Source organism: Lissotriton vulgaris, chromosome 7 (genome assembly GCF_964263255.1).
Source record: "Lissotriton vulgaris chromosome 7, aLisVul1.2, whole genome shotgun sequence".
Taxonomy (NCBI): Eukaryota; Metazoa; Chordata; class Amphibia; order Caudata; family Salamandridae; genus Lissotriton; species Lissotriton vulgaris.
The window spans coordinates 1742372015-1742399748 of NC_141695.1; the positions used below are offsets into that span (position 1 = coordinate 1742372015).

The 27734-nt window shown below is 43.7% G+C and overlaps 1 protein-coding gene across 1 annotated transcript in view; it reads right to left on the reverse strand.

Moving 5' to 3' along the window:
• Nucleotides 1–20642: 20642 nt before the first annotated feature.
• The window catches only part of LOC147706550 (alpha-2-macroglobulin-like), a 122216-nt gene continuing 115124 nt past the window's right edge, over nt 20643–27734 (reverse strand). The window contains exons 32-36 of the mRNA XM_086933017.1: nt 26869–26959; nt 24161–24229; nt 22941–23043; nt 21498–21539; nt 20643–20816 (exon numbers count right to left, since the gene is read on the reverse strand). Coding sequence (XP_086789143.1) covers nt 20791–20816; nt 21498–21539; nt 22941–23043; nt 24161–24229; nt 26869–26959 — 331 coding nt within the window. The 3' untranslated portion in view covers nt 20643–20790. The remainder of the gene's footprint in view (nt 20817–21497; nt 21540–22940; nt 23044–24160; nt 24230–26868; nt 26960–27734) is intronic.

Sequence of the window (27734 nt, forward strand, 5' to 3'; positions counted from 1 at the left end):
TCACTTCTGAATTTAAACCCGGGCTCGGGACCGTGTGTCATCACATTCACGCATAAATTCTGCTTTAATAATGCTAAAGCAGAGATTTCTCCAATCAAAGCTCGGCCACTCTGATACCTGACGCCAGCTTGCCAGAGAGATTGAGTCGGACGCTGAGAGTAGCCCTGTCGATCTTGCTCGTCTCCCCTCCCTCCCTCTCTCCCGGTCTCTCTCTAGACCGCAGTGGTTCCCAAACTTTTTCGACCTGCGGCTCCCTTGACCTAATTGCCCATTGGCCACGGCTCCCCATTATATCACTTTTTCTTTGAAAGGTGCGGGGATGTAAGCCCTACCTTGGGAGTACTTCCAGTTTTTTTCCCTGACATTGTGATGAAGCTGATGAAGGTATTATACATATATTTATAACAAAATAAAAATATTACAGTCATTTAATAAAAAACTTTTAATTGCTTGAGTATGTATGTGTGCTTGTCTGTGTGTGCACACACACCTATGCATTTGTGTGTGTGTGCATGAACATTTGATGTCATTTCTCTTTCATTCTCTTCTGGGGATGACATAACCTCAGTGTCTCAAAGGTTGAACTAATATGGCAGAACCCCTGCAAATGAGTGATTTAGTTTAGAAACTGAAGGGCCCCACGTTGAAAGAGGAGAGCATGTGCTGAGCAAATTAGTGACTCGTCATCACTGTTCATGGCATACTCTTTTACAGAGTCTGGGGGTCACTGCATGGGTCGAATGGACATCAAAAGTCAAGATAACTATCCCATTTTTTCCCCGTCACGTGCAAGGCAGAGACTGCTTACATTTACCACTGTAAGTTCCCAGTGCAACCAGCAAACAATTCTTAAAGTCTAAGGGTGAGCAGCGGGTCGGGCTTGTGCAGCGATGCCAGTAAGTGCCAAAGAAAGGCAAGCCAAGTGCTCCACCCTGCATTTTAATTTACATGTCATTGAGGAAGCGGCAGTGATTAGGGCCGGCTGCTCGGCTCTGGCGGATGACAGTTCTAAGTAGTAGTTTACAGCCTAACCCTCTTCTTAGAGCCGTCATCTGTCAGAACCGAGCAGCCGGCCCTAATCACTACCTACGGCAGTCTTTTAAAATGCGGGCTGCAACACTTGGCTTTCCTGGCTCTGGCACTTACTGGTCTCGCTGCACAGGCCCCGCCCCCTGCTCGCCCTAAACATGCTTATGCAGCACGGCCAGCAAGAAAGTGCCAAAGCCAGGAAAGTCAAGTGTTGCTGCCCGCATTTTATTGTACAAGTCATTCATATTTTTCATTTCTACCGCCGACGAAGCGCATGGGTGGCCTACTTGTTTGTAAAGAAGAGGGTCTCGAGTTGCTTGGCATCTCTGAATGTGCGTCGTAGTATGCCTGGCCCGCCTCAACTATGTGAAGCACGGATGTGGGTATGGCTGTTGTACTGTTTGGGCTAAAGCACGATTCCTGATTTAACAGGTGGCACTTTCAACTCCCCTATATGCTGCGCTGCAGCTGTGCCAAATCAAGCTGTCTGACGGTCCCGGTAGAGCTTTTAATTCCCCCTGTAAACATTACATACTCGGTGCGAAAAAATACATGATTTTTTAATGGTTCACATGAACAACAGCAGATATTTTCCCTACATTTTAAAGACGTGCGCGGCGCCCCTCGCTGGTCCTAATGGCGCGCCGCGGCGAGGGAAGTCATATCAGGGGTCTTTAGCTGCGAGCATCCCAGCTGGGATCAGGGCTGAGAGCAGTGTGTGGGGAAGGGGAGGCGGCACTCGGGGATGGAGCGCGCGGCGAGGAGATAGACGCGCGCGTAGCTCAGGCAGACTACCAGGGTAATGAAAGCATGAGGTGGCTTTTAGGCAGCAGCTGACGGAAATGTGGACATGCTGGCAGGGGCACGAACGAGTGGTTCACCAGCGAGCCGGGCCTGCCGCTTCTGGAAACCCAACTGCAGGTCACTCACGTTCCCGGACGCCGCTCCTGACGTCAGCACGCAGGTGTAGGTCACGGTCAGCGCTACGTCGCGGCCGGCGCTTGTTTTAGGGGACTACTTTGTTTTAAAACTTACATTTTTTAATTTACGTTTTATTTTTATTTTATTCAGCCCATGTCCGTCTACACACCCTAAGGATTACAACAATGTATTGGGTGTGTGGATTGGCGCTGTGGTTCCCGAGTTTACCTTGCCGAAAGGTGTCTGTTCTCTCTTTATAATAGTAGTATAGAGTATAGATTGTTTACTTACCTCCCATTATCCATATTCCGGTTTTTAGCAACCCCCACCCTGGCCCTCCCCTCCCCCGCCTTTCTGCCCCACAGAACTCCCTCCACGGGCCGTGGCTGACTCTGTGTTCCTATGTGTTACATTTCATGTCATATACGTGATGCCTGCAGCGAAGTGTTCATAACTAAGAGATGCAATCCATGTGCATTTCTCCATCTCAGTGATTTAACTGGTAGTGGAACCAATTATGCCTGTGCACTCATTACGATGGATGTGGGTAGAATTGCTTCTAAGCCACAATACACTGGTAGGCATTGTTACTTGTCCAGGGCTTTAAGTGGGATGAAAAAAATGGGGAGGGGGAGCTCTCTCAAAGGGGTGTGGCTGATGTAATTAAGGGTGTGGCTTAACAACTCTTAAGCTAAATATCTGTGCTTAGCATAGTGTGCCGCAGACTTGTATATTGCTTCTCCTATCATTACATCCAGATATATAATACAACAAGTAACATTACACCTTCAACAAGCCAGGACTATTGGCTTTGTCACTGGTTAGTGGCATAAGCTAAATACTCGAAAAATATGAGAATATACTATTGTTTTCAAACAAGGTCTATTAATAAATCATTAAACTTCTCCTGTGCAGAACAAAATCCAGCACTGGTACCTGTCTACTTTAGAATTCAAAGCAGTATTCAGGGCTTTAAGAGGGATAAAAAAAAACTGGGGCGGTGGTCTCTCAAAGGGGAAAGGCTGATGTAATTTAGGGCGTGGCTTAGAAACACTTAAGCTTTAAAAGCTGTGTTTAGCAAAGTGTGCCACCCAACTGGTATTGTCCTGCTTCTGCTATTGCATCCAGATATATAATACAACAAGTAACATCACACCTACAACAAGCCAGGACTATTGACTTTGTCAATGGTTAGCAGCATAAAATAAATAAGCAACATCTTTGCCTTTGTTATACATAATATTGAAAATGCTTTAGCTCTCGTGGGCGAGGTTGTGGCGTAAGGCTAGAGCTGCTGACTTTGAAGCTCGGGAAGCAGAGGCGTTGGCTCAACTTCCTGTGATTCAAAAAATTAATATGTCCTTGTGTAATGTAACTGATGCTCATATAAATCGCTCCACCTTCGGTACGAGTTTGGGCTATATAAAACTGCAAAAATAAAAAAGTTCTGAAAAGGTGAGATTCTGAAAGAATTATAACGAGTCTCTTCTGAAGTTACATCAAAGTCAGTGAAGGGGGCACTGCTGCAGAGTCAAGATTTCATTTTTTCACCCTGAGGATGAGGGCAAAAATGAAGAGCCGATAGGTACCCGTCTCAGCACCTGATTTTTAGAACTCGAGGTACTGAACTCAGGGATGACCCGGTCCACTTAAATCCCTGACCTTGTCTACAGTATTGGAGTAACCCATGGGTAACAATGGGCAGCTTAAATGCACCTTGGTGGGCCATGTTGACTGCGATAAGGGTCCCCTTCCTGCACACATTGGATGATATTATCAAGGGGGGCGATAGGAAATTATCGCCGCCTTAGCGGCCGTTTTCGGCCGCAAAGCGGCGATAATTCTATCGCCCTATTAGCAAGCTGTAGCTAACAGCAGTTAGCGAAACTGCTTGTAGGCGATAGCGAGCGGTTTGGGGCCCGCTTTGCATGTCAGCGATATTTATCGCTAATGACATGCAAAGTGGGCGTACCCAACCTGTTAGCAACTGAAAGCAGTCGCTAACATCGCTATTGCCTATTACCAACACAGGCGTAGCGCGAATATCTCCAAAAACTAACGCCTGCTCAGACCAGTTCTTAGCCATTATATCCAATGGGAGGCGGATATAATGGCTAAGACCCTGTTAGCGATAATGCGTGAATATTGCTGTATTCTCAGCGATATTCACAGATTTTGCCACTATCGCCAGGAATTTTATCGCTTTTGAGATAAACGTTGCTAATAGCACGTTATCTCAGCGATAAAATATGGTGATGCGCGGCGATAAAAAAATTGCTGATAAGCCTACTTAGCGATAAATATCGCTTTTTGTTGATAATATGCCCCATGCTCTTGTTTGTGATGCTTCAGTCTTATGTTAATGTCCCTGAAACTCCCATATTCTCCACACTGCTCCTTTTCATCATTGCTACCGTTTAGTTTCTCAATTTAAAAACTTTAATAGTAGTGCTGCTTCTTTGCCTCCTGAATGATGCTCAGCACTATTTCTTGTATGTCGTTGAGTTCATTTCACCATCACATGATAGACCAAATCCTTACTTGTAACAATCATTCTCACTTGTAAAGTGCAAACATATCACCCCTCAAGGTTTCAAGGCACTGGTGGCCCTCATAGAGATTGAGCGTGCGGTTGCCCAGAGTCACATGCTGCTGAGCTGAGCTGCCGCCGGCGCCAGGGATCGAATAGTGATCCCCGCACGCCGGAGTCAGCTGCTCTGGCCACTGCGCCACACCCCTCAAACCTGCAAGCTGAGAAAAAAATACTATTTTTGATTTGGATCTTCTCCTTTTCAAGTTCAAACACTTTCTCAAAGCAGCTTTTCTTAAAAAAACTCTAAACACTAAAGAGGGTCCTAATTTAAAAGTCTTGCCCAAGCACAGCGCTTTTTATCTATACTACTATTATAAAGAGAGAACAGACACCTTTCGGCAAGGTAAACTCGGGAACCACAGCGCCAATCCACACACCCAATACATTGTTGTAATCCTTAGGGTGTGTAGACGGACATGGGCTGAATAAAATAAAAATAAAACGTAAATTAAAAAATGTAAGTTTTAAAACAAAGTAGTCCCCTAAAACAAGCGCCGGCCGCGACGTAGCGCTGACCGTGACCTACACCTGCGTGCTGACGTCAGGAGCGGCGTCCGGGAACGTGAGTGACCTGCAGTTGGGTTTCCAGAAGCGGCAGGCCCGGCTCGCTGGTGAACCACTCGTTCGTGCCCCTGCCAGCATGTCCACATTTCCGTCAGCTGCTGCCTAAAAGCCACCTCATGCTTTCATTACCCTGGTAGTCTGCCTGAGCTACGCGCGCGTCTATCTCCTCGCCGCGCGCTCCATCCCCGAGTGCCGCCTCCCCTTCCCCACACACTGCTCTCAGCCCTGATCCCAGCTGGGATGCTCGCAGCTAAAGACCCCTGATATGACTTCCCTCGCCGCGGCGCGCCATTAGGACCAGCGAGGGGCGCCGCGCACGTCTTTAAAATGTAGGGAAAATATCTGCTGTTGTTCATGTGAACCATTAAAAAATCATGTATTTTTTCGCACCGAGTATGTAATGTTTACAGGGGGAATTAAAAGCTCTACCGGGACCGTCAGACAGCTTGATTTGGCACAGCTGCAGCGCAGCATATAGGGGAGTTGAAAGTGCCACCTGTTAAATCAGGAATCGTGCTTTAGCCCAAACAGTACAACAGCCATACCCACATCCGTGCTTCACATAGTTGAGGCGGGCCAGGCATACTACGACGCACATTCAGAGATGCCAAGCAACTCGAGACCCTCTTCTTTACAAACAAGTAGGCCACCCATGCGCTTCGTCGGCGGTAGAAATGAAAAATATGAATGACTTGTACAATAAAATGCGGGCAGCAACACTTGACTTTCCTGGCTTTGGCACTTTCTTGCTGGCCGTGCTGCATAAGCATGTTTAGGGCGAGCAGGGGGCGGGGCCTGTGCAGCGAGACCAGTAAGTGCCAGAGCCAGGAAAGCCAAGTGTTGCAGCCCGCATTTTAAAAGACTGCCGTAGGTAGTGATTAGGGCCGGCTGCTCGGTTCTGACAGATGACGGCTCTAAGAAGAGGGTTAGGCTGTAAACTACTACTTAGAACTGTCATCCGCCAGAGCCGAGCAGCCGGCCCTAATCACTGCCGCTTCCTCAATGACATGTAAATTAAAATGCAGGGTGGAGCACTTGGCTTGCCTTTCTTTGGCACTTACTGGCATCGCTGCACAAGCCCGACCCGCTGCTCACCCTTAGACTTTAAGAATTGTTTGCTGGTTGCACTGGGAACTTACAGTGGTAAATGTAAGCAGTCTCTGCCTTGCACGTGACGGGGAAAAAATGGGATAGTTATCTTGACTTTTGATGTCCATTCGACCCATGCAGTGACCCCCAGACTCTGTAAAAGAGTATGCCATGAACAGTGATGACGAGTCACTAATTTGCTCAGCACATGCTCTCCTCTTTCAACGTGGGGCCCTTCAGTTTCTAAACTAAATCACTCATTTGCAGGGGTTCTGCCATATTAGTTCAACCTTTGAGACACTGAGGTTATGTCATCCCCAGAAGAGAATGAAAGAGAAATGACATCAAATGTTCATGCACACACACACAAATGCATAGGTGTGTGTGCACACACAGACAAGCACACATACATACTCAAGCAATTAAAAGTTTTTTATTAAATGACTGTAATATTTTTATTTTGTTATAAATATATGTATAATACCTTCATCAGCTTCATCACAATGTCAGGGAAAAAAACTGGAAGTACTCCCAAGGTAGGGCTTACATCCCCGCACCTTTCAAAGAAAAAGTGATATAATGGGGAGCCGTGGCCAATGGGCAATTAGGTCAAGGGAGCCGCAGGTCGAAAAAGTTTGGGAACCACTGCGGTCTAGAGAGAGACCGGGAGAGAGGGAGGGAGGGGAGACGAGCAAGATCGACAGGGCTACTCTCAGCGTCCGACTCAATCTCTCTGGCAAGCTGGCGTCAGGTATCAGAGTGGCCGAGCTTTGATTGGAGAAATCTCTGCTTTAGCATTATTAAAGCAGAATTTATGCGTGAATGTGATGACACACGGTCCCGAGCCCGGGTTTAAATTCAGAAGTGAAATAAAGTAAAAGCTAAAAAAAAAGGTCTCCCGTTCCTCGCTCTCTGCCCACATCCGCCTTTTAAGGCGCACGTTTCCCGCCCCCTCCAAAGGTGGCAGAAAGATAATCCCTCTGTGGTTCTGCTGGGATGTACAGGGAGGGTCAAGGACATGCCAGCTGGAGACCGCTGTGAATTGCTTTTTACCCGTAAAAGGGATGCGTCACTGGAAGCATGCAATTGGTTTCTCTCACACAAACAAACAACATTAATCTCCAGGCACCCAGAGTAAGGTGCGCACATTTATCAGAAGCATGCTACAGTGCAGGTCGTTGCAATCTGCAAAGCAGTGTGGAGATTCAAGGTAGCTTCGCTCTCTGGGAATCTGGGTCACTGAGCAGTCCCCTTCTTACACCCCTTTGCCTTTCATGAATTATAGGAAGGCCCACTGGAGTTATGTGACTGTGGGGCTTCAGGGCTTTTCGCATAATTGTATATTTGCCGCATTTGCCTCATAATCCATCCATCATCTGCCTCATAATCTGCAGAGTTTAACAAAAAAGGTTTCTAGCTCAGTTGAAAAGTTAGAAAAAACACAGCGACATGTTGCCACGCGGTGGAAAGACCTTCGCAAACATTGACTGGTCACCTTTCTATAACTTATTGCTATATTTGGGTGTTAAACTGGTAGTAATAAGGTACAACTAATGCACAGACAGTGCTATCAAGTTTAAAAATGTCAAAATCTATCTATACTACTATTATAAAGGAAGAACTTTGCACCTTTGAGGCGGGTAAACTCGGGAACCACAGCGCCAATCCACACAAATATGCTTTATTTAAAAAATTAACATTAAAAAAAATAGTAGTCCCTTTGAAGTAGCGCCTGCCGCGACCTGCGTCCTGACATCAGGAGCGCGGGGAGGAGCGGTGTCATGGAACGCGAGGAGGAGCGGCGGACATGGTGCGGGGGAGGAGCGGTGATGAACGGCGGAATGGTGGTGAGGACCGGCGGACAGGCGGGAGGAGCGGTAAGCGGCGAGGAGCAGCGGAGCGGTGAAATGAGGAGCGCGGGGGAGGAGCAGCGGCTGAGGTAAGGCTCCGGGCAGACAAGGGTCGGGGCAGGCGGGGGTCGGGGCGGACGGGAAGGGCGGGGGCCCGGACTGCTTGACAATGTCGGGGCGGGCGGGGGGCCGGGCTGCTGCACAATGTGCGGTGAAATGAGGAGCGCGGGGGAGGAGCGGCAGGTGAGTTAAGGCTCCGGGCATGCGGGGGGCGGGGCAGGCGGGGGTCGGGGCGGGCGGGGGACGGGGCGCCGGGCTGCTGCACAATGTCGGGGCGGGCGGGGGTCGGGGAAGCCTGATTGCTCCCGGACAAGGTCGGGACGGGCTGCTAGTTGTTCATATATAATAGCTTGCAAGAGGGTTTATCGGGGAGAACTGTCAGTTCAGTTTTGTGCAGTACCTACTTTGCAACTAAATGCAGTTCCAAACAATTTAAAAATAGGACGAATTAACAAACACACTCAAACACAGTAAATAAAGCGGAGTTCAGTGGATATCATGGTGCACTGTAAGGTAATCATTTGCTATGCTTTAGAAGTTAATGTCTTTGAATATATACTTAATACTGTGCAGTAGAACACACCCTTTGTACAATTTTTTCAAATTTTTCTCGGCTTTTTTGCTGACTGGTACTGTTGGTAACTGACTGTGACTGACCCTGGGCTCTGCCTAACCCAGGCCCAGGGACGGTGATATGCTGAAAGAGAAACTTAGAATACAGTGAATACACCTACATACACTATGGGTTAGGGTACCCCTATGACTCGCGTGGCCTCCACTATAAGGTCCTAGTACACATTAGGGCAGGGGGATTGAAATCACCTTTAAGTTTAGAGCCCAGCAGCCCTTTCTGCACTTGCATGTGTGTACTTCTGAAGCGGAGGTCAGTATAAAAGCAGCCCTGGGTGGGTTGCAGGACTGCTTTTAAAATGCAAACTGTGCCCATATTCAACTTTAGTGTTTGGAGCACTTAGAAATTGCTAAACTACAATGTTTGGGCATATTAGGTACCACCAGGGTCTCCCCTAGGTGTCCCAAGGATGGGGGGGGGGCAGGTATTCATAAGGGAGATCCTTATAAAATGAGTTTTAGATGCCCTTGTGGTAAAATGCTTCACAAAATCGACTTTTGTACTAGCAGCACTATGGAGTGAGGATCTGCAATATTTTTACATATTCAGAACCCCTAAAGTCTTCCCTATGTGTTCCAGGGGTGGGGGTGTCCTGTAGATTTAGACAGGGTCCTTATAAATGATGTTTTATATGCCTTGGTGTTGGGAAAATGGCTTATGTCATTTTTAACATTGCAAATACTTATAGGTTAACATGGCAAGAAGTTATTAACTAATAATTCCTGCTAGGAGAATCATAAAAATACCATTCAAGAATTTCCTAGAATGTTATTGATAAATCCAACAATATGATATTGTTGAATTTCTCCTAAAGTGTACAGACAAGAGGTTATAAGACTTTCTGGTCTGCAACCTACAATTCAGCCTTCCAGTGGTCTGTCCTGCTTGGTCATAGTTAGTTGGACTAGCCAGGCTCCTTTGATGAGGTGATAAATAGCCGCCGGGGTTGGAAAGCTCTTCTGGGAGGGCAGGGTTCTGCTATATATGAATGCCAGGGAAGGGGTTGTAAACAATATTCATCAATGGAAGGAAGAGACAGACAGGAGAAGCCAGTTTTGTTTACACCTATACTCTTTGAACCCAGCCAGATGGTAGGATTAAGGAAGGAGTGAGCAGATGTAAGGGGGAGAGACTAGTGCGGTCACCCATCCTGGAGGTGTGGAAAATCAGCCATGATAAATCTTTGAGAATTGGTGCTCTCTGGGAGAAAATAGTGCCCCACTTTGGAGGATGTGGTCATAACCTGGGGTGTTGCCCTCCATCTCATTGGACAGGAGTGCCCTTCTGCTTGATCCAGAGAACTTGGAATAAGTATTTGAGAGGGGCAGAGCCTCTAAGATCTGCTGCTTGAAACTCAAGGAAGAAGAAGGGTCCATGCTGAGAAGTTTGATTTGCACCAACGAGGCTGTGCACTCTGAATGCTTCTCCAGCTGTATAATCTATAGCCATAGCCCTGGGGACTACCTTGCTTCACAAGGACTAAAGAATGGACTCCCTGCAAGCTACAGGTAACAAAGCTCACCTCGAACATCACCACCAAGAACCCTCAGCCTAGAGTACTTCCAGTGGATTTGTAAAGATTTTGTCCAAGTGGATTGTAGGAACTGAAGTGCCAAACTTTCAAGTACTATCTCGGACCTTCCAGACTCTTGAAGTAAGTTTGTAACACTTTGGGACCCTCTGAGGAACTTGAGGAAGAAGTTCCAGACATTTGGGGAACTTTGGAGCAACTTTGAAAAAAGCTTTATAAGTGGACCGTCTCAACCTGGCCAGCCAAACCGGTGACCCTCAACCGCGAGCCAGCCTGCTGTCCAGGTTTGCCCCGCTGAAAAGATCAGGATGTCCAACTTCCAGAGTTTGTCCGGGAGCAGGCTGAAACCCAATCCGGCGAACGCTCACCGAATCCGGCCTGGTGAAGAGCAGCGAGGGACCCCTGAAGAAAAAGCTCTGTAAATGTTTCTGAGTCCGAACATAGAAAAGATGACCGGGACCAACTGCAACAGCCAAGCCACCCACCTTTAACCGTGAGCCGGCCTGGATCCCTGGCTCATCCTGCTGGAAATCTTCGGAGGTCTGACGAAAAAAAGATCCAGAAAAGTCAGAAGGTAAAACCTTTCACTGAGACCTACCGCTAGGGGTAGCCACTCACGGCTCAGCTTGAAACTTTGACTTTGTTCCGGTCTAGCGTGACCAGATGTCCCGATAGGTGCTATAGGTTTCTATGTGCTATATAGTGCTAAATCTTTAAAAATCATATCTCCATTTCCCTTCATTGGATTTTTTTTGGTTTTGGTGTCATTTTAGAGACAAAAATATTTCCTATGTTTATGAATTGGTGTTGGATTTTTATTGTGTTTTGTTTCTTAATTGTTTACTGAAGTTGTGTTTTTAAATGCTTTATATACCTGTCTTTAAAGTTAAGCCTGCATGCCAGTAGCCAAGTTACCAAGGGTTGAGCATGGGAATAATTTTCTAAGACCAATTGTGAGCCCTAGAGCATGTTAGTTGCCTTTTTGCCAGTGGCAGATATACATTTGCCACTTCTAATAATCCACTTTCCAACACTGGTCAGTTGCATTGTTAGTTAGAATGGACACACCACCTTTTGAGAGCTCTTACTTTTTTCCCCATTAACTGGAGTTCTCAGAGAAGCATTTATTTTGCTTTTCTGTCTTGATTTGAATTTAAGAGCTACACAGAGCTAGTGAGTCAAATGATGCCACTATTCTATGTTGGGAGGTCACAAACCCTCTTGAAAAAATGGGAATTTTACATCGAGAAGCAGCTTGTTCATCGCCCCCTTCCCCCTGCGAGAGATGCCTCTCAATGTGAGATCCATGTTGAATCATTAATTGACCCCGGTGCATTGCACAACAGAATATTGAGCATAGGTGTATTGTGTTATCGTAGACTAGATACCGAAAGACATGGGCATATACATGAAGGGGCAGATTTATGTTAACTGGCGCATCCCCAGGGATGCGCCAGTTAACGTGCGCCAGAGTGCGCCACAGCTCCGCCACCCATAGTGCGCCGCATTTATAATGCGGCGCACCATGGTGCAAAAACGGCACAGATGTGTGACGCATCTGTGCCGGAAATGTGGCGCATTGCTGGAGTTGTGTCGCAATCGCGACGCAGCTCCAGCAAGGCTCGGGGGTACACCATCTGCACAATGCTGCGTCAAGACCTACGCCTGCTTCAAGCAGGCGCAGGGTTTTGACGCAGCATTGCCCTGAAAGTGACTGAGTGAAATCTCATAGATTTCACTCAGCCACTTTCAGGAGGCGTTCCTGCGCTGGAACGCCCCCCCCTGCGCAGGAACGCCTCCTTATGGCGCAGTGCTTTACAACGTGACGCATCTCCTAGATGCGTCACGTTGTAAATAGGGCGCATTGTTTGCGCCGCAGTTGCGTCAAATAAAGTGACGCAATTGCGGCGCAAAGAGGCGCAACGGCCTCATAAATCTGCCCCGAAGTACAGATTTACTATTCTTAACTCCACATCTACGTACCTAGAAGGTATATACATATCGTCAAGGTACATGTATGTGAAGGTAGGTATTGAAAATGTGTACATACTTACTTTTTGATATTTTTTCACTCTATAATCCATCTACGACTCTACAATATTAAGATCCCATAATATCCTGTACTCGATGTTTAGGAGGAACACTCTGACTCCCACGCCTTGGTAAGGGAGATGTGTGACTGCCTAACAATCTGGACCCATGAGGGGTTGTATGATGCACAGGGTTAGTGTTAACTACCAACACAAATTAAGTTTGATGAGGTTACTTAATGGAGCCTGGCACAGGCAGATATCATTGTCCACTCCCAGGTTCTGTGAGTGCAGTCTGAGGGCGTTTGCATTAAACGGCTGCTTTCCACCAGTCTGCAATGATAGTGGAGAATTAATTTTGTTGTTTGCTCAGCTGACTGATTAGGCAAAATCAGGCGATTGATTGTGATTTTGTATCAGGACATGGTGACGGGGTGGAGTGGTGGTGACTGTTAGACATTGTCTGTGGTTGGGGATAGCTGACTGCCTCTGGGAGATAGGTTTTGGCTGTGGATGGGAGAGTGGGACCCAGAAGATTGTTGGTTTTGTCAAAATGCACCGTTGTTACCTTGAGGCAAGAATCAGACATAATGTGAGACTGGCCATTCAAAGAAACGGTGAAAAGGGAGAGCGAGCTGAGTGATCGGAAAAGTCAATCAAAGCTTGGATTGCCGGGTCACCAGAGTGCAGGTATGGGGCACCTGGGTGGAGGGTGACAGGTCAGTTTAGTGTCATGCTGGTGCGGAGTGGGGTTGTCTGGGCTGAAAAGGTCAAATTTCATTAATACTTCTCATTTTCTGGAGGTGCTCATCTTAGGGGAAGATGCCTCATGAAACTATGAACCTCTATGTTGCAAAGTTAAATCTAATCTGTCTGCAAGACTGCGTTTTAGACTCCCAGCTTAACTTTTGGACCAGAATGCAGATAGCTTAAATGTGATCGGCACATGACGGGAATAGGGTAATTGTATTTCTGTAATTAATAACCAAGGGGCCTATTACGATGGAGGTCGGAAAGCCTCCGACTTTTGGTTGGAGGCTTTCCGACCCCCATTGTCGGTTTCAATTCCGGCCAGCTGACAAAGTATCAGCTGGTCAGAATTGAAATTGGCCGGTTCTTCTGGCTGGCTTCCAACGGGCTCAAGGAGCCCGCGGCCAGTCGGATCCGGCTTGTAATCCCAAAGGGCGGGCCTTTCTGCCCTTGGGTTTATGATGCACAGTCTCCAGTATGGTTTCCATGCCGGCTTGTCCAACATCGTAATGGCCGCCAAAGTTCATTAAGATAATCTTTCTTCTATTTAGTGTACGGTCATAATAATGACCTTCGACCTCACAGTTTGAAATAGAGATATTTCCTTTCCTTTAAGAGTAACAAATGTATTAGAACTTCACTTTCAGTGCAATTATGTTGTCATTGAAGTTGGTGCTTTTAGAAAAGAGATAGGGCCCGATTCACAGAACTAACTTAAGACAAAATCCTAAACTTACTACTTTTGGTATTCACAGAAGTTAGGATTCTGTCTTAAGACAGACTTAAGACAGACTTAAGTTAGGATTCTGTCTTAAGACAGACTTAAGACAGACTTAAGTTAGGATTCTGTCTTAAGTCTGTCTTAAGACAAACTTAAGACAAAATCCTAACTTCTGTGAATACCAAAAGTAGTAAATTTAGGATTCTGTCTTAAATTAGTTCTGTGAATCGGGCCCATAGTTTCCAAATGGAATGACCACCAGGGGGCAGGTGTCATGCTGCAGGGCTTCAGAGCAGGATCTTTGGGTATGCCGAAGCAAAGTTCCGTATTTTGAAAATTAAAAAAGCATTTAAATATAAAATATGAAAGCTAATGCAAAAATTATACATGTATGTCAAAGGCAAATTTGTAGTAGATAAGTATGCTATAACAGTTGTAAGCCTAAAAATGAAATAACATAATGTACTGACTTAAGTTAACCGGTTGATACCACTTTATAGTTGTTTGATATATTAGCATTGAAAGACCTGTTTTCCATGTGGAACTGTTGTTTTGAACAAGATGTTTTTCTCTTTCACTGCAGATGCTGTAACTTTCCAGAAGCTGCCTGTTGGTTAGTAAATAGGCATTTGTTATGTAATAGATAACTGATAGTGAGGTCCTCACCGGGAGGAGAAGTGATAGAGGAAGCATGACTTTAGCGCCTTGAGACCCTAACAGGTGAGTAGTGCGCTTTACAAACCACTGATTGATTGATTGACTCACGGCAAGAAGTGTTTGAATTGCAAGATGTGGATGAAGTCTCTTGTCAAGGACTTATTTCTGTGGTCTTTTGTGAAGGCGTGAGATCTTAGGCAGTTTACCTGCTTCCAGAGCTTTCTGAATTCCTATCTGACTCCGAGAATGGAGAATATAACAGATGTTTCTATGTATGTTTTTATTTTAAAAAAATGTACATGCATTCCTAGACTGGCATTTGCACTCTCTGCACAGAAGAGCATTTCGGACTCTTTCACTGAGATCCGTAAGGTTGCCTCTCTTCAGGAGAGATTCCTTATTTAGCCCTTTTCTGTTTAGAAGATGTCTGCTAATTTATAGCTGAAAATAACTTTCCTTCTGGGAATTTTCCTTTACTTAGTTGTGAAAACTTCATGCTTATGCATTTTATTCTTTCACCAGAGCTCTTTTTATTGGGTTTCCAAAAAGACACCTTTACTCTGGCTTTAATTGACATTCTAATCCGTGATGTGGATGATCCTTTATGGAACACTCTTGTTGTATTATCTATATATTGTTTGTAATATTTACTAATATAGTCAATTTACCTTGCTTTGAAATATTGGTTAATGGATATTTTAGAATTGAAATTATATTTATAGGTTTTAAACTTTACTGTATTTCTTATTGGTGGTGATGAACTGTGCTTTTATGGATATTCTTATCCGAATAAAGATTATTTGATTGATTGCTAGAATTGAAATTATGATAACAAAAGACTATTATTGACTGAATAAAGCAAGTACATTTTATTAGAATTGTTTATAAAAACCCTTTAACTCACACCCTCTCTCTAACCTTGTTATTGTGGAGCCTCAAATGGACTTGATGTATTTGAATTTCTCTTTGTTGATGAACAAAGGTCCATACGACCAGTTGCGGAGTTATTTAGTGATTACACCCGAATACTGAAATACAAAGATTCCCAGATGTCAGGTATAATCAGACGGCTGACCTTGTGCCGCTGCACCTTGCAGGGTCCACCTTAGGCAACGGCTCAGGACACAAAAAGGCAGTGGTTAGCTATGAGAAGACACCTGGAGACCAAAGAAATTGGTTTGTTGACACTTTCGACTCACAGCAATAGTGAAAGAGGAGCACACTCTGGCTTTGTTTTGGAGGAGAGCGGCTGAGGCAGTTTAGAGGGAAAGCAGAGTAGTAGGCCATTAGGAAGAGGAGAACAGAGAGGAGAAGGAAGAAGATGGAATGGATTGGACACATGTCCTTCTAACCAGAGGTGGAGGCTGGACAGCATTGGAGTGGAGAAGGACTGCAAATGTTGCAGAGAATTGGAAGTGGGATTGTGAATTCCTGGACACTGACCTGTATTAAAGTGAGGCAGGCTTAGTGCTATCTTGTGAGGAGTACATTGGACTTCTAGGTTGCAGTATAGCTACTTACTTGAGCAGCAGATAATCCCAAGCAGGTGGTGGATACCAGAGGACAGCAGGTAGACAATAGGGAGATTGAAGGTCTAACTGCATTTTCTAGCAAGTGGGTCACTTGCTAAGCTGGCATCCCCCACTGATGATTGGGCCAGGTAAAGGACTGGGGAATAGCAATAGGTTAGAGGGTGAAGGCCTTGGGGGACTGGTAAAAGGTTCTGCGTGAGTGGTGAACTGGTTATAGCATGCCAGGAGCAGTGTTAATCAGCAGTCCAGGGCAGTAGAAAGCCAAGGTACACTATAGATTTTAGACCCAAGCAATAAAACATCACCAGGAAAGAAAGTTAGAACTTGATTCAACAAGCAATAGGTATGGCTGTGGGAATAGACAGAGGTTGGCCAGGGGTGAAGAAATAGAGCCTATGGGGAAATGGTGAGAGCATTTAAAATAGCAGATTGGAGCAGGGTAGGTGAATTTCTACCCAAAGGGGAATTTCTGAAGTGGATGTGAGATTCTTGGGAGATGAGCTGTATACATAGTTTTAGAACTTGGACAGATCCACCTGGATCCTTATCTGCTGCATCCCTCCCATGTTTAGATTGAGTTCCTACTTCAGCCCTCAGCATACATCTCAATTTCACTCTTGCATCGAAGTATCCATAAAAATTAAAAATTGCACCCTACTTTGCAATTGCTTCATTCTCATGACAAACTGAAAAAAGTAAATGTTCTTGTGTTTCTTCCAACCAACATTGTGAGAGTTGAATCGCCCAACACCATGAACCCTCAGGAACTTACTATTGAAAAACAGCTTATCCATGTGCCCCTGCTGTAAAGACCTTCCCAGAAGGACCAATGTTTGGTTTCTCTCCACCGTTCCATCTGCCAGCGATAAACAGGAGGTTGGTAATGTAATACCAGTGGAACATTCGCCTTAGAAATTGACGATCATAGGATAGTGCAGATACTCAATGAATTAATGTCCTTGTAGAGTTCAACACTGAATGTTGAATCCCTTGTAGACACTACCCGACGGAGAATTGGCATGAAGGTATATGGATTGTTTTACATATAACAGTAAGTGGTTATTTTCAAGGTGGAGCTGTTGAGATAGAAGAAGCCCTGGGAGAAGTGTTGTCTCTTCCTTGTTGATGTACCAAGGTTTCGGGGAACCAAGGACAGGATCTGGGCTTGTACTGGGCAAAGTCTGAACTACCAGTAGGCAGACTACAAACAACTGTATGTGTTGGAGCTGCCAGGATCACAAGAGCTGAGGGTAAGTAAGTGGGTGATGTGCTGCGAGCCACTACTGTTGGGCTCCTAACCTATGTGAGTGAACTTAGGATACTGAGCGCAATCCTGTTCTTGCTCTCAAGAAAGTAGGAACTACTAATGACACTGACCCACAGAAATAAACCAGGATTAATACATTCAAGCTAGGAATTAAAGAAAGTTTGGAAGGACGGACCTCACTCCTGCTTGCAAGTACATGGTGCCACTTCAAAATTAACTGTGCTAAAGCTCAGAGAAGGGGTGGGACACTTCTGGGTATTACTCTGCAATCAAAGAGGACTTGCCCCTGCCATTAGTGAAGAAGATCCAGTAACATTACATCAAATCTGTATTTATCGGTGCACCACAAGAACGTATATACGCAATATACATTATGCTTCTGTCTCTGAACTACAGGTTGTACAACGGACCAAAATGTGGGCCGCTCCTATTAATTATATTTACTGCGTCACCCGGGCTACAGATGCCTAGCATTTGGATGACCTGCGTTCTGGTAAAAGATTTCACCGACACCTCCAACCCCCTCAATGACAAATGCTGTGGAGGTTCATGTGTATTGCATTATTGAATGAGTAAGCCATTGTGCCACGTTTCCTATTCATTTGGCTTTTTCCCAAGACAGCATTCATAGGCTACAAAAAAGCATTTCATTTTTATATTCCTATGGCTTTGATATCAGATTGACCCATTGCGATCTAAAGTGTTTAGTCTTTTTCCCTGAGGGTGCTGTGGATTTAAGCAAAAAAAGGCAGGCCAATGGTCTGGATTATTCACAATAATATTTTTAGAAAGAAGGAGAGGCGGAATCACCACCATCTTGTTTCAGTGAAAAATAATATGGAGTCCATATGGCTAGACTAATAGCGGCCATGGCTACGTGGGCATTCCAGAAATTGTGTTTATTACATTTGCACAAAGGATGAGGTAGCATGCATTAATACCCACAAGACTGTTATATTTCTGAAGATCTCCTCTTAAGTGTGTATTCTGTAGAGATTCTTGTGGAGCACAGGTTTTCCCGCAATGAAACCAAAGCTGGGGCAATCTGATGTTGAAGTAACAGTCAGATCCCTTTTTTGCAACCTCTATTTCAGCTTTGTGAATATTTCTGCTGCATTGTGTGGATGACAAGGCCTCTAGATACACCAGTAGCCAAATGCCATCAACTTTAGAGAGTGACAACTCCTTGTGGCTGTTCTTGTGAGTTCCAGGAAAGTGGTGTTGTATATTTTGGCTAGTTTTAGATGGTCAGTTTCTATGACCTCCAGGGCTACGTGTTGAGATTCAGCATTTCAGAGTTGGCGTTTAGAGCCTTCCTTCAAAAACATGTTATTTGGCATTTGGACATTTGGCATGCAACATCACCCACGTAGGGATGGGGAGGGCTCATGTTGGCACTAGATGTTTCAAAGTCATACTGGCGGTGTGTACCTTGAACTACATTTGTGGGCCATGCACATCTGTAGGAAAGGAAAGCTAAAAGTCCCTGTCCAACATTGACAAGGAATATTTCCTCAAGGTCCTTTTTTCAAGTTTCCTGGATGCACAGTTGTGGGTGGGGTCTGTCAAACTGGATGTCTTTATCCATTCTAACCGCTAGAGAGCGCAAGTATGTACAGCACCAGAATCAATAAAAGACTCATGCCTCAGAACTCTACATAACTTAAAAAATATCAATGGCAGAGAACCATGACCCAACTATCTTGTCATCGCTTAACGACCCCAACTGCAGAGAACGACAGCTGATATAATTCTTCAAATCTTCATCGCCATTCATGGCAGAAACCAATGATTTATCTAAGGGGCATATTTAAAGTTTGATGGACTGTACTCTACTCTGCCAGGTTAGAGGAGGAAAACACTCCACTGCCCTTTCTGAATATATCTTGTTATAATATTGAGATATCTCTGCCATGTCGGCAGATATCTCTGTGTCTTCAGCAGAACAACTACCATGGGTCTTCGTTGAGGGTGCTGAATCTTTGCTGTGCAAGAACCATGTTCAATCTGTCCATACAGAAAATGTTGTTGTTTTCACAAACAAATAAAAAGGGCAAAACTATAAATAACATTTTTGCCCGCTTTATTTGGGGGTATGGAAGACCACGTAGAGCCCACAGGTTTATTACCTTACCGCGAGAAATAGGTGGCCTGGCATTACCAAACCTCAAAACATCAGTGCCCTGACTTGGGAGTATTTTTCCCATGCTTTCCATGGCAGTCCAGGACAAGAACACAAATGTAAGTCAGAGGTAATGAGGGGGATGGTCTGAGGTAACTTTACTAAATGCCAAATATCTAACAAGCTGTCAGACAACGGCTTCCTTTAGCAGACCCTATGCCAGCTCTATCGTTGGCAACATGGCAGTTCCCACAACACTAAAGTGGAGGAACCCAAGTTTGGTGGAGTACTTCTACACTTTTTTGCCAGGGTCTACCAAACTCTAAATAAGTGCCCAATTCTCCACCTATTCAATGCCAATGGTAGAGAAGAATGACACATCATACTCTTCTCTTCAGAACCATCAAAGGCAAAAAATCACGACTCATGCAACTCTTCATTTCTTTAATCCATCTTGATTTATGTCTTTACCAACTTCAATAGTAGAGAACCATGGCCATCTAATCCTTCAAACAATGCACCATCATCAATGACAGAGAACAATGACCCATCTAGCTCTTTATCCTTTTACTAACATGCACGGCAGACCAACTCAATGGCTGTAACTACTCATCTCTCTTTACTACCAATGACAGAAGACTAGAACTCATCTGACTGTTCATTTCTTTAAAACATTGATGGCAGAGGATCATGATCCATCTAACTATTAATCTCTTTGCCAACGTCAACCACAGAGAACCCCAATCATCTCACTCTCCAACTCTGCAGCACTATAAAAAAATGACAGAGAACAGTGACCAAACAAACTCTTCACTAACAATGGCAGAGGACAATGATCAATCTACCCTTTCATGTCTCTACAAACATCAATAGCTGAGAATCATGCCCATCTAACTCTCCATCTCTTCAATAAAAATGGAAGAGGAAAGTGATAAATCTACCTGCTCATGTGTCTGTTAACATCGACAGCTGAGGACCATCTAGCTCTTCATGTGTTGACAGGCAATCATGACCAATGCAATTATTCATGCTGTCATCATTACCAACATTAGTTAGTCATCATCCCGTTACCTTTTCATCCCTGGTTTTAGGTGTCACGGTGTAAACACATTGAACATCAATAATACTAAGGTACAATCATTGACACTGTTTTTCCACTTATTTAGGGAAAAACACTAGTCCTTCATTCAGTAAAATGAACAAAAACCATTCAGCCACCAAAGCACGACCGAAGAGAGGGTGGAAATCAGGATATAATTGGCATCAAAATGCAAGAAAATATGTCTGAAAAGAACTCAGCAGCAGAACATCTTGCTTTATTGTCAGATATTTATTTAGCTCCAGAAAGTGACTCCTCATCCCCTGGGGGTGTGGTGGTATTGCCTGCACCTCAATCATTGTCTGGTGTTCCATTTGGGGATCTCCTTCTTTGCATACACAGCATCAGTGGTGGGTCTCCTGCTCATGATCTAGAGAAAAGACAACCATGTAACCATGAGAGAATTATTTTATAGAGATTATGGTTCTATTTGTTGGATATTCTATTGGCAGTTTTTAAGTGCCATCGACTCTCATTTATAAGAGAAAACTATCAGTGGACTGCAGTGTGCCATTAGTCTTGAAGCATTCCCAATTGCAAGACTCTGCCACTCATCACTCCACCTCATGCCCGTCATTGCTTATGACTAAACAGACTCGGTTCTAGACTTGGACCCTGTTCCCAAAACCCTTCCTAGGAGGAATCCAAGCCCACTAACAAAGATCAATCAACCAGACGCCTAGGAGGTGACCTTTCAGAACATGCTTGTCATCAGATCTGTCAAATACATAACTTTCAGTGGAATAACTTTTCCCTCTCATGACTCCAACACCTAGAGATCCCTTTACATCCACCTTAGTGCGAAAGAGGCTTTTTAATTTATTACAAGACTAAAGCCCCTTTTGTAGCTACAGTTTGAGACAACTTCACTTCTCACATTTGCTAGAGCAGTGGACCCCCCTGAGTATCTCTTACCAACCCACAAGGGTTTCCACCCCTCAGTTTAAAAACCTCTCAATTAAAAAGCCTCTGGAGCATCATCAAAGTATTATACACCTAACAAGAGCATCATGCAGTCATGACCTAGATCAGGCATTACCCAAATGCATACCTTTACTGCAGGGGGTGCTGTAATCCTCCACAGCAAATTCATCTGAAACAAAGAAAAATAGGTCATGTAATTTAACAAAGAAGCTTAGTTTTGTCTCTTGCTTTAGCAAGTTGGTCATCTGTACAAAAGAAAGATTCAGCAATTGATTCAACAATTACACTCACTACTTCCAGACACCATAGGACTGCAACAAACATGATTTAGATCTACTCATTTCTACTACTAGACGGTGGATATTATATTATCTGTTTCACATGTAAATAATATGGACATTTTATTTAGCTTTGATGGTCTCACACATTTTACCACTAAATAACAAATAATGCCATATTCGTTTTATTCTATTGGATAGTGACTCTGATTTATTCTACCAAAGTGCAGAACATGAGCCTTGAAACCAAGAAAATAATCTTTTGAGTTAGCACCTTTTAGGTCAAGGGGCTTTATCAAGAAAGGGGGGATACAACAGTCCTTTAAAGCAGTGGTGTAGTGCATCCCCCTGTAGCATAGAGGGGCCTTAACCTGACAGGACCTCCCAACCTTTCCAATTCAGCCCATGACCAATGACTATTTTTTAAATATGGTAGACTAGGGCCCCACTTCACAAGCTGCTGGGAGGGGTTATCAATGTGTGTTACCTCAACGCAGATACATTTGAGATCTGCCATCTGACCTTACCACATGTGTCCAGAAATGCTGAATATCTGGAAGCTTTATTGCGTGACTGGTTCATGAAACAATCTCAGTCATCTCAGATGTCTCCCCTCTCAGGTGATCTTCCATAAAGATCCCCTTAGCAAGTAAACAAAATGCCACTCACTCCACAGTTCATCAATGAATGGAAATTAAATATATAATAACAATTGCGCTACAAAAGAGGGATAATTACGGAAAGCCAACTGAGAAAATCATGCTCATATAAGATCTAGATCTCTCTTGCAAGAGGTCTCCTTTCCAGATCCTGGGCACCACATTTGAGAAGGCACCACTTGCCACAAAAGCCCCCCTCAACAGGAGAACTCTCCTCCTCTCCCTATTGTGTGATGACGAGCCCTGGGGTATCAGATGATCATAACTACTAGAGTCTCCTCAGGATATTGTGACCTGTACACAAGACAACAACACAGTAAGTGGTGAGATTCATGGAAATAATTTCCCATGCCTGCAGCTGGCAACTCTGCTTAAAATTTCTTTGAAATTAAAATATTCTTCAAACATAGTCACAACCTGCCTTCACAAGGTTCCTAGAGTAAGGGCCTTGCATACTGGTAAACTAGCATTGTGTATATAAAATGCAACCATCCCTGCATTCGGCAACATCCTTCTGCTAAAGGTCATTTGCACAAATCAAGCGTTTGGTGCATTCAGCACCTTGCTTCCCACACGCATGGAGAATAATTGTACCCTAAAGCTCAAACCGGTGAAATTAATGCAAAAATCTACCTGTTTCATAGTAATCAGTTACTGTGACCATAGCCGGTTTCCTATGTCTCACTTCAAAGTCCTGCTCAACTGAGAACCAAAAGGAGATGGTAGCATTGGAGACCTGCAGAAGACAAAATGGAGGCCAGCATCATTTCACTTTGCTTTTGGACTCAGTTTGTTTCATTTTCATTTCGTAAAGCAAAGGCTACCAGTGACGCTGTTCTTGGTTCTCATAAAGCCAGAATTCACTGTGGTCATTACTTACATATGTTCTGCAATTAAATGAATATCAAACTTTCTGACTGACATAGGATCACTCATTTCTTGCCTGTAATAATTCTTACATGAGATTTCAAAGGATATTCTTCTTGTAATAAACAGTTTGGCGAAATCTAATTGAGCAGTGGCCTAATGATAGAACCATCCCTGATAAATATTATGGATGCGAGAGAAGCACAGGAACAGTGTGTTATGTTTTCTAAAGTAATGTACCAGTGGCAATTGAGTACATGAAAAATAAATAAAAATACCAACTCACCTGAAGTTCAAATATATGATTTAAAAAAACTATTAGGATGTATTACAGAGTTTGGTGACCATCCTGTAATCACCAAAAAATTCCCAGATGCCCCATCTGCAAAAACCTGTACTTCCCTCACCCATTTTAGAGGTTCAGAAACTGTTGGTTTTTTGGCAGTGGTGCCTCATGTTGCTTCCGCGTTCAAAACCACTAGGAATTAATCATATCCGCTCCACCTAAGGAGGGCATACAGTCACTAGATTGACCTGCCTGAGTCTGCCATGATGGGATTCTATTAGGCCCAATTTGTAGAGACCAATCTCCATGCACAACAGAAACCAATTATATATTTATTTTGAAAAACAATCCCCCACTTTTTAGAGTGGTCAAAACAAATATGACACTTGCTCAGCAAACTTCTCTTCCTTAAGTGCAACTACCGTGCCAGTAACTGTGCGGATGGGTTTAGAGATCCCCAGCGAGCAGGCAGGGATCACTAAATATGGGCCGCCTGTCAGGGCCTCACGATACTGCTATTTTGCTTTTTCTTCTCGTTTCATGTGTGTGTTTTTACATCAATGCATTTGTAAAATAGTATTCATAAGGATAAAGGCAACAGGGTTTGGTGGCTATCTACTTGTGTGCCTTCTTGACAGTAAAATATGAATAAATACTCTTGGTTGCCCACATTTAAGTCCAAGAACTGTAAAATACTTACATGTTCCAGGTAAATAATGGCGTTGTTAGGGTGGACCTCTGTCCGTCCAATGCCCGACCAGTGGTCCAGCTAGAAGGAAATAGGATAGAAGGAAAATTGGTGACAAAAATGAACTCCAAATCTAGAAACAAGAAAAAGCATGACTGCTCAGGGCATACCACAGACTACCACAGATTGCTTAGGTACTAATAATTATTACTACTAATTTTGTGGTGTGCATATTGGATTTGATTACTGATCATATGTTAAATGCAAATGGTTAGTTTTCTCTGTCACCCAACTTTTGAATAACTAGAATCTGAGGATCTGGGAGTCAGAATGGTGTGCCAAGACCACACACTTTTGATGAATTGGGAAACTCGGCATTCAAATTCAGATTTTGAGGTTCTATGGTCTGTACTTAATGTATCAGTGCCCACATGAATCATAGGAAAGCATAGAGAGAGACCTAAAACAAAGTACCATTCTGAAGGCCCACTTTCTAATTGCATACCTTGTAAAGGAAGATGTGACACTTGGGTAAAAGCCATTAAGCTTATACTATCTTAGGCACAGGCATAACAGCACACAGTTGAAAATAAGACATCAACACCTCAAAAAGGACAAAAACATTATAATCAATATCTCACTTGCAAAGCAGGAACAATGATAGAGCACAGAAGCAATCCAAAAAGAATGGAAAGAAAGACATAAAGTGTGACAGGGAAAGTGACACACTAATAAATTTAAGACGAGATATTGACTTATCTTGCTCTTCTAGTGCCTGCGCAGCTACCTGCCTCTTAAAAGCCCCTCATGAAGAACCATTAGGCACTCTACTAAGTCTGTGTGATGCCCAGCTCATTGTGGCCCTCCATGAAGATCTAAGCATCACACAGTGCATCTTCTCTGACTCAGTGGATGTGTAATGAATCAACTCTGTTGTCACCCTTAGTCCTTGCCCCTAGGGCTCTTAATATTTCAATGATGTGTACACTCAGGGGTCACATATTTAATCTGTCTGCCCCGGATATGGACCACTATGTATAATGTTGTTTCTTTCTCCAGCTTACATTTTCCGATTGCTTTCTATCTCAGCAAGCCTTTTTCTACTATACTCCTAATTCCTTGCATGAAAAATTTAACTCAACTTACTTTCCTACTTCAGAGTGACCCTCTGCTTGCCTTCTCTGCATTCCTTCTATTTCTGAGTCTAGCCTCCTGTCAGTCTCGTGCCTGCTGCCTCAATCCTTCTTATTATAATTCTGCAACTGGCTGATACGTGTTTTCATTGCTCAATGACCACTCCTCTTTAAAGCCTTCTCCCTTTAATCTGACATTAAATATTCACCACCAGACTACCAAACTCACCAATAATTTAACTGAAACCAGATAACCCTTCTAATGATCACACCTACCTGGAATTAATATATATATATATATATATATATATATATATATATATATATATATATATATATATATATATATATATATATATATATATATATATATATATATATATATAAAAAGACTGGAGTAAATTTGTGGAATTTTTTTCTTGCATGCCCATGACTAATTCCAAAAACAAACCATGACCACTAGAATATCCACAAACCTTGTGTTCTGGACCAGAGGGCTACTCACCATAAAGCCCTTCAATGCCTCGTCAGAGGAAGTAAGTGCTATATAAATCCAACTCCAATTACCAATGTCACCAGTCTTAGGTTAGAGTACCCCTACTCAGTGGTTTGAGCACTACCTTTACAATGGATCCATATAAGTATTCTCAGGGCGCTCATCCTCGATAACGATGAATGAGAAGACGCTTTGCATAAATAATGTGAAAACCAAACTCGCGATCTCCAGTTCTGCTATTCATCAATGTATGCACATACTGCCCTATTCAAGTAATCTTGTGACACAACATTAGCCCCCAACTAAGGATACAAGAATTGGATCAGCACATTTCCCCTGATTCATCCATCAATTCTATCTTTTCAGATGGCAACCTCACATTAAAGTGGATTTGCAACATAAAGGACCACTTTTCCAAACTGTGCTCAAGCGCATCCGTTCTTCCCTAGTCAAAAAACTATAATACACATTCTATTAGAATTTTGCAGCTAAAAGCTGCTGCCTTAGATGGCTTTTACTTGTTTTGAATGCTCTCCACTTGCTTTCAGCCAGAGAAAGATGGCAATATAAAGTTCTGGTGTTAATCTTCAAAATCCTCCACACACCCTCTGAAGTCCCCCTTGATCTCTAATTACAGTTACCGTACCCTATGTCCTTTCCCAGCCATCTCTCCAGGTGCCATATTTCAGGCATTACAAATATGCAAAATTAGCTAATAAATAAACAAGATTTCAACTGAGTGAGGAATCTTAGATTAATAACAGAAGAGGATATAAAGCTAAAGATCAAATTAAGAACCGCAGTCTAATAATAGTGACTGAAATCTATAGATGAAGCCAGGTTTAAACACAGGAACTTGAAAGAACTGGAAATGTGGTCACAATGGGAACCCTCATATAATAAAACAGCCCCTTTCCAAGAAGTGTGTGGATATGCAAACAGAGAATCTGCTCCCGGCAAGATCAGATACTTAAAAACTCCCCATCCATTCATGTTTTGGAATGCAGTGATGCTGCACTCACAACCACAAATGACTCTACAAACCATTATTTAAAAAGATAAGGAACATAAATCTGGTATTGAAAGATTACCTTTTTCACTGTAGACTTTACAGGGATGAAGCCAGAGGGCATTTTCACATCCACGACCGCCATATTTGAGGATGGACGTTTACCGACGTAACTAGAAGAAACATTGAAAGTGAGAGGGGTTTTACAGCAGAAGGGAAACTGACAGCATAGCAGACAGATCTGGCGTCTCATACAGTGGAAAAGAAGAGGTGTGTCTATTGCTGTGACAGCAAATAGCCAAGAACTGTATTAGACAGAATCCCACCAAAGTCACAGGCATTTACTGGTCATGTTTTGTAAAAGACATTTAAACCTCAGTTTTCGTTCATTAGATTTCACAATAAGATATTGCCTCTCTCTTCCAGTGTGTGTGCAGTCATTAGATACCACAGTGTATTGTAACACTGAATATAATCACATTTGAATACACGTGGGGTAAGGAGTGAGGTCATATGCTCTGCTACGATCTGCTAAGCGTGTCTCTCTCCTCCTTTGTCTATGACATGCTATCATAGAGAGGGATACAGTGGACACACTGTCTGCAAGAGATAACAGTGGGGTGCCACTCTTATTCTTTGTTTATGACGTGCTACCATAGAGAGGGACAGAGTGGTCACACTGTCTGCAAAGAGATGCCAGAGGGCGCCTCTCTCATTCTTTGTCTATGACGTGCTACCATAGAGAGGGAGAGGAACAGAGTGCTCACAATCTCTACAAAGAGATACCAGGGGGGTGCCTCTCTCATTCTTTGTTTATGACGTGCTACCATAGAGAGGACAGAGTGGTTCCACTGTCTGTAAAGAGATGCCAGAGGGCGCCTCTCTCATTCTTTGTCTATGACGTGCTACCATAGAGCGGACAGAGTGGCCACACTGTCTACAAAGAGA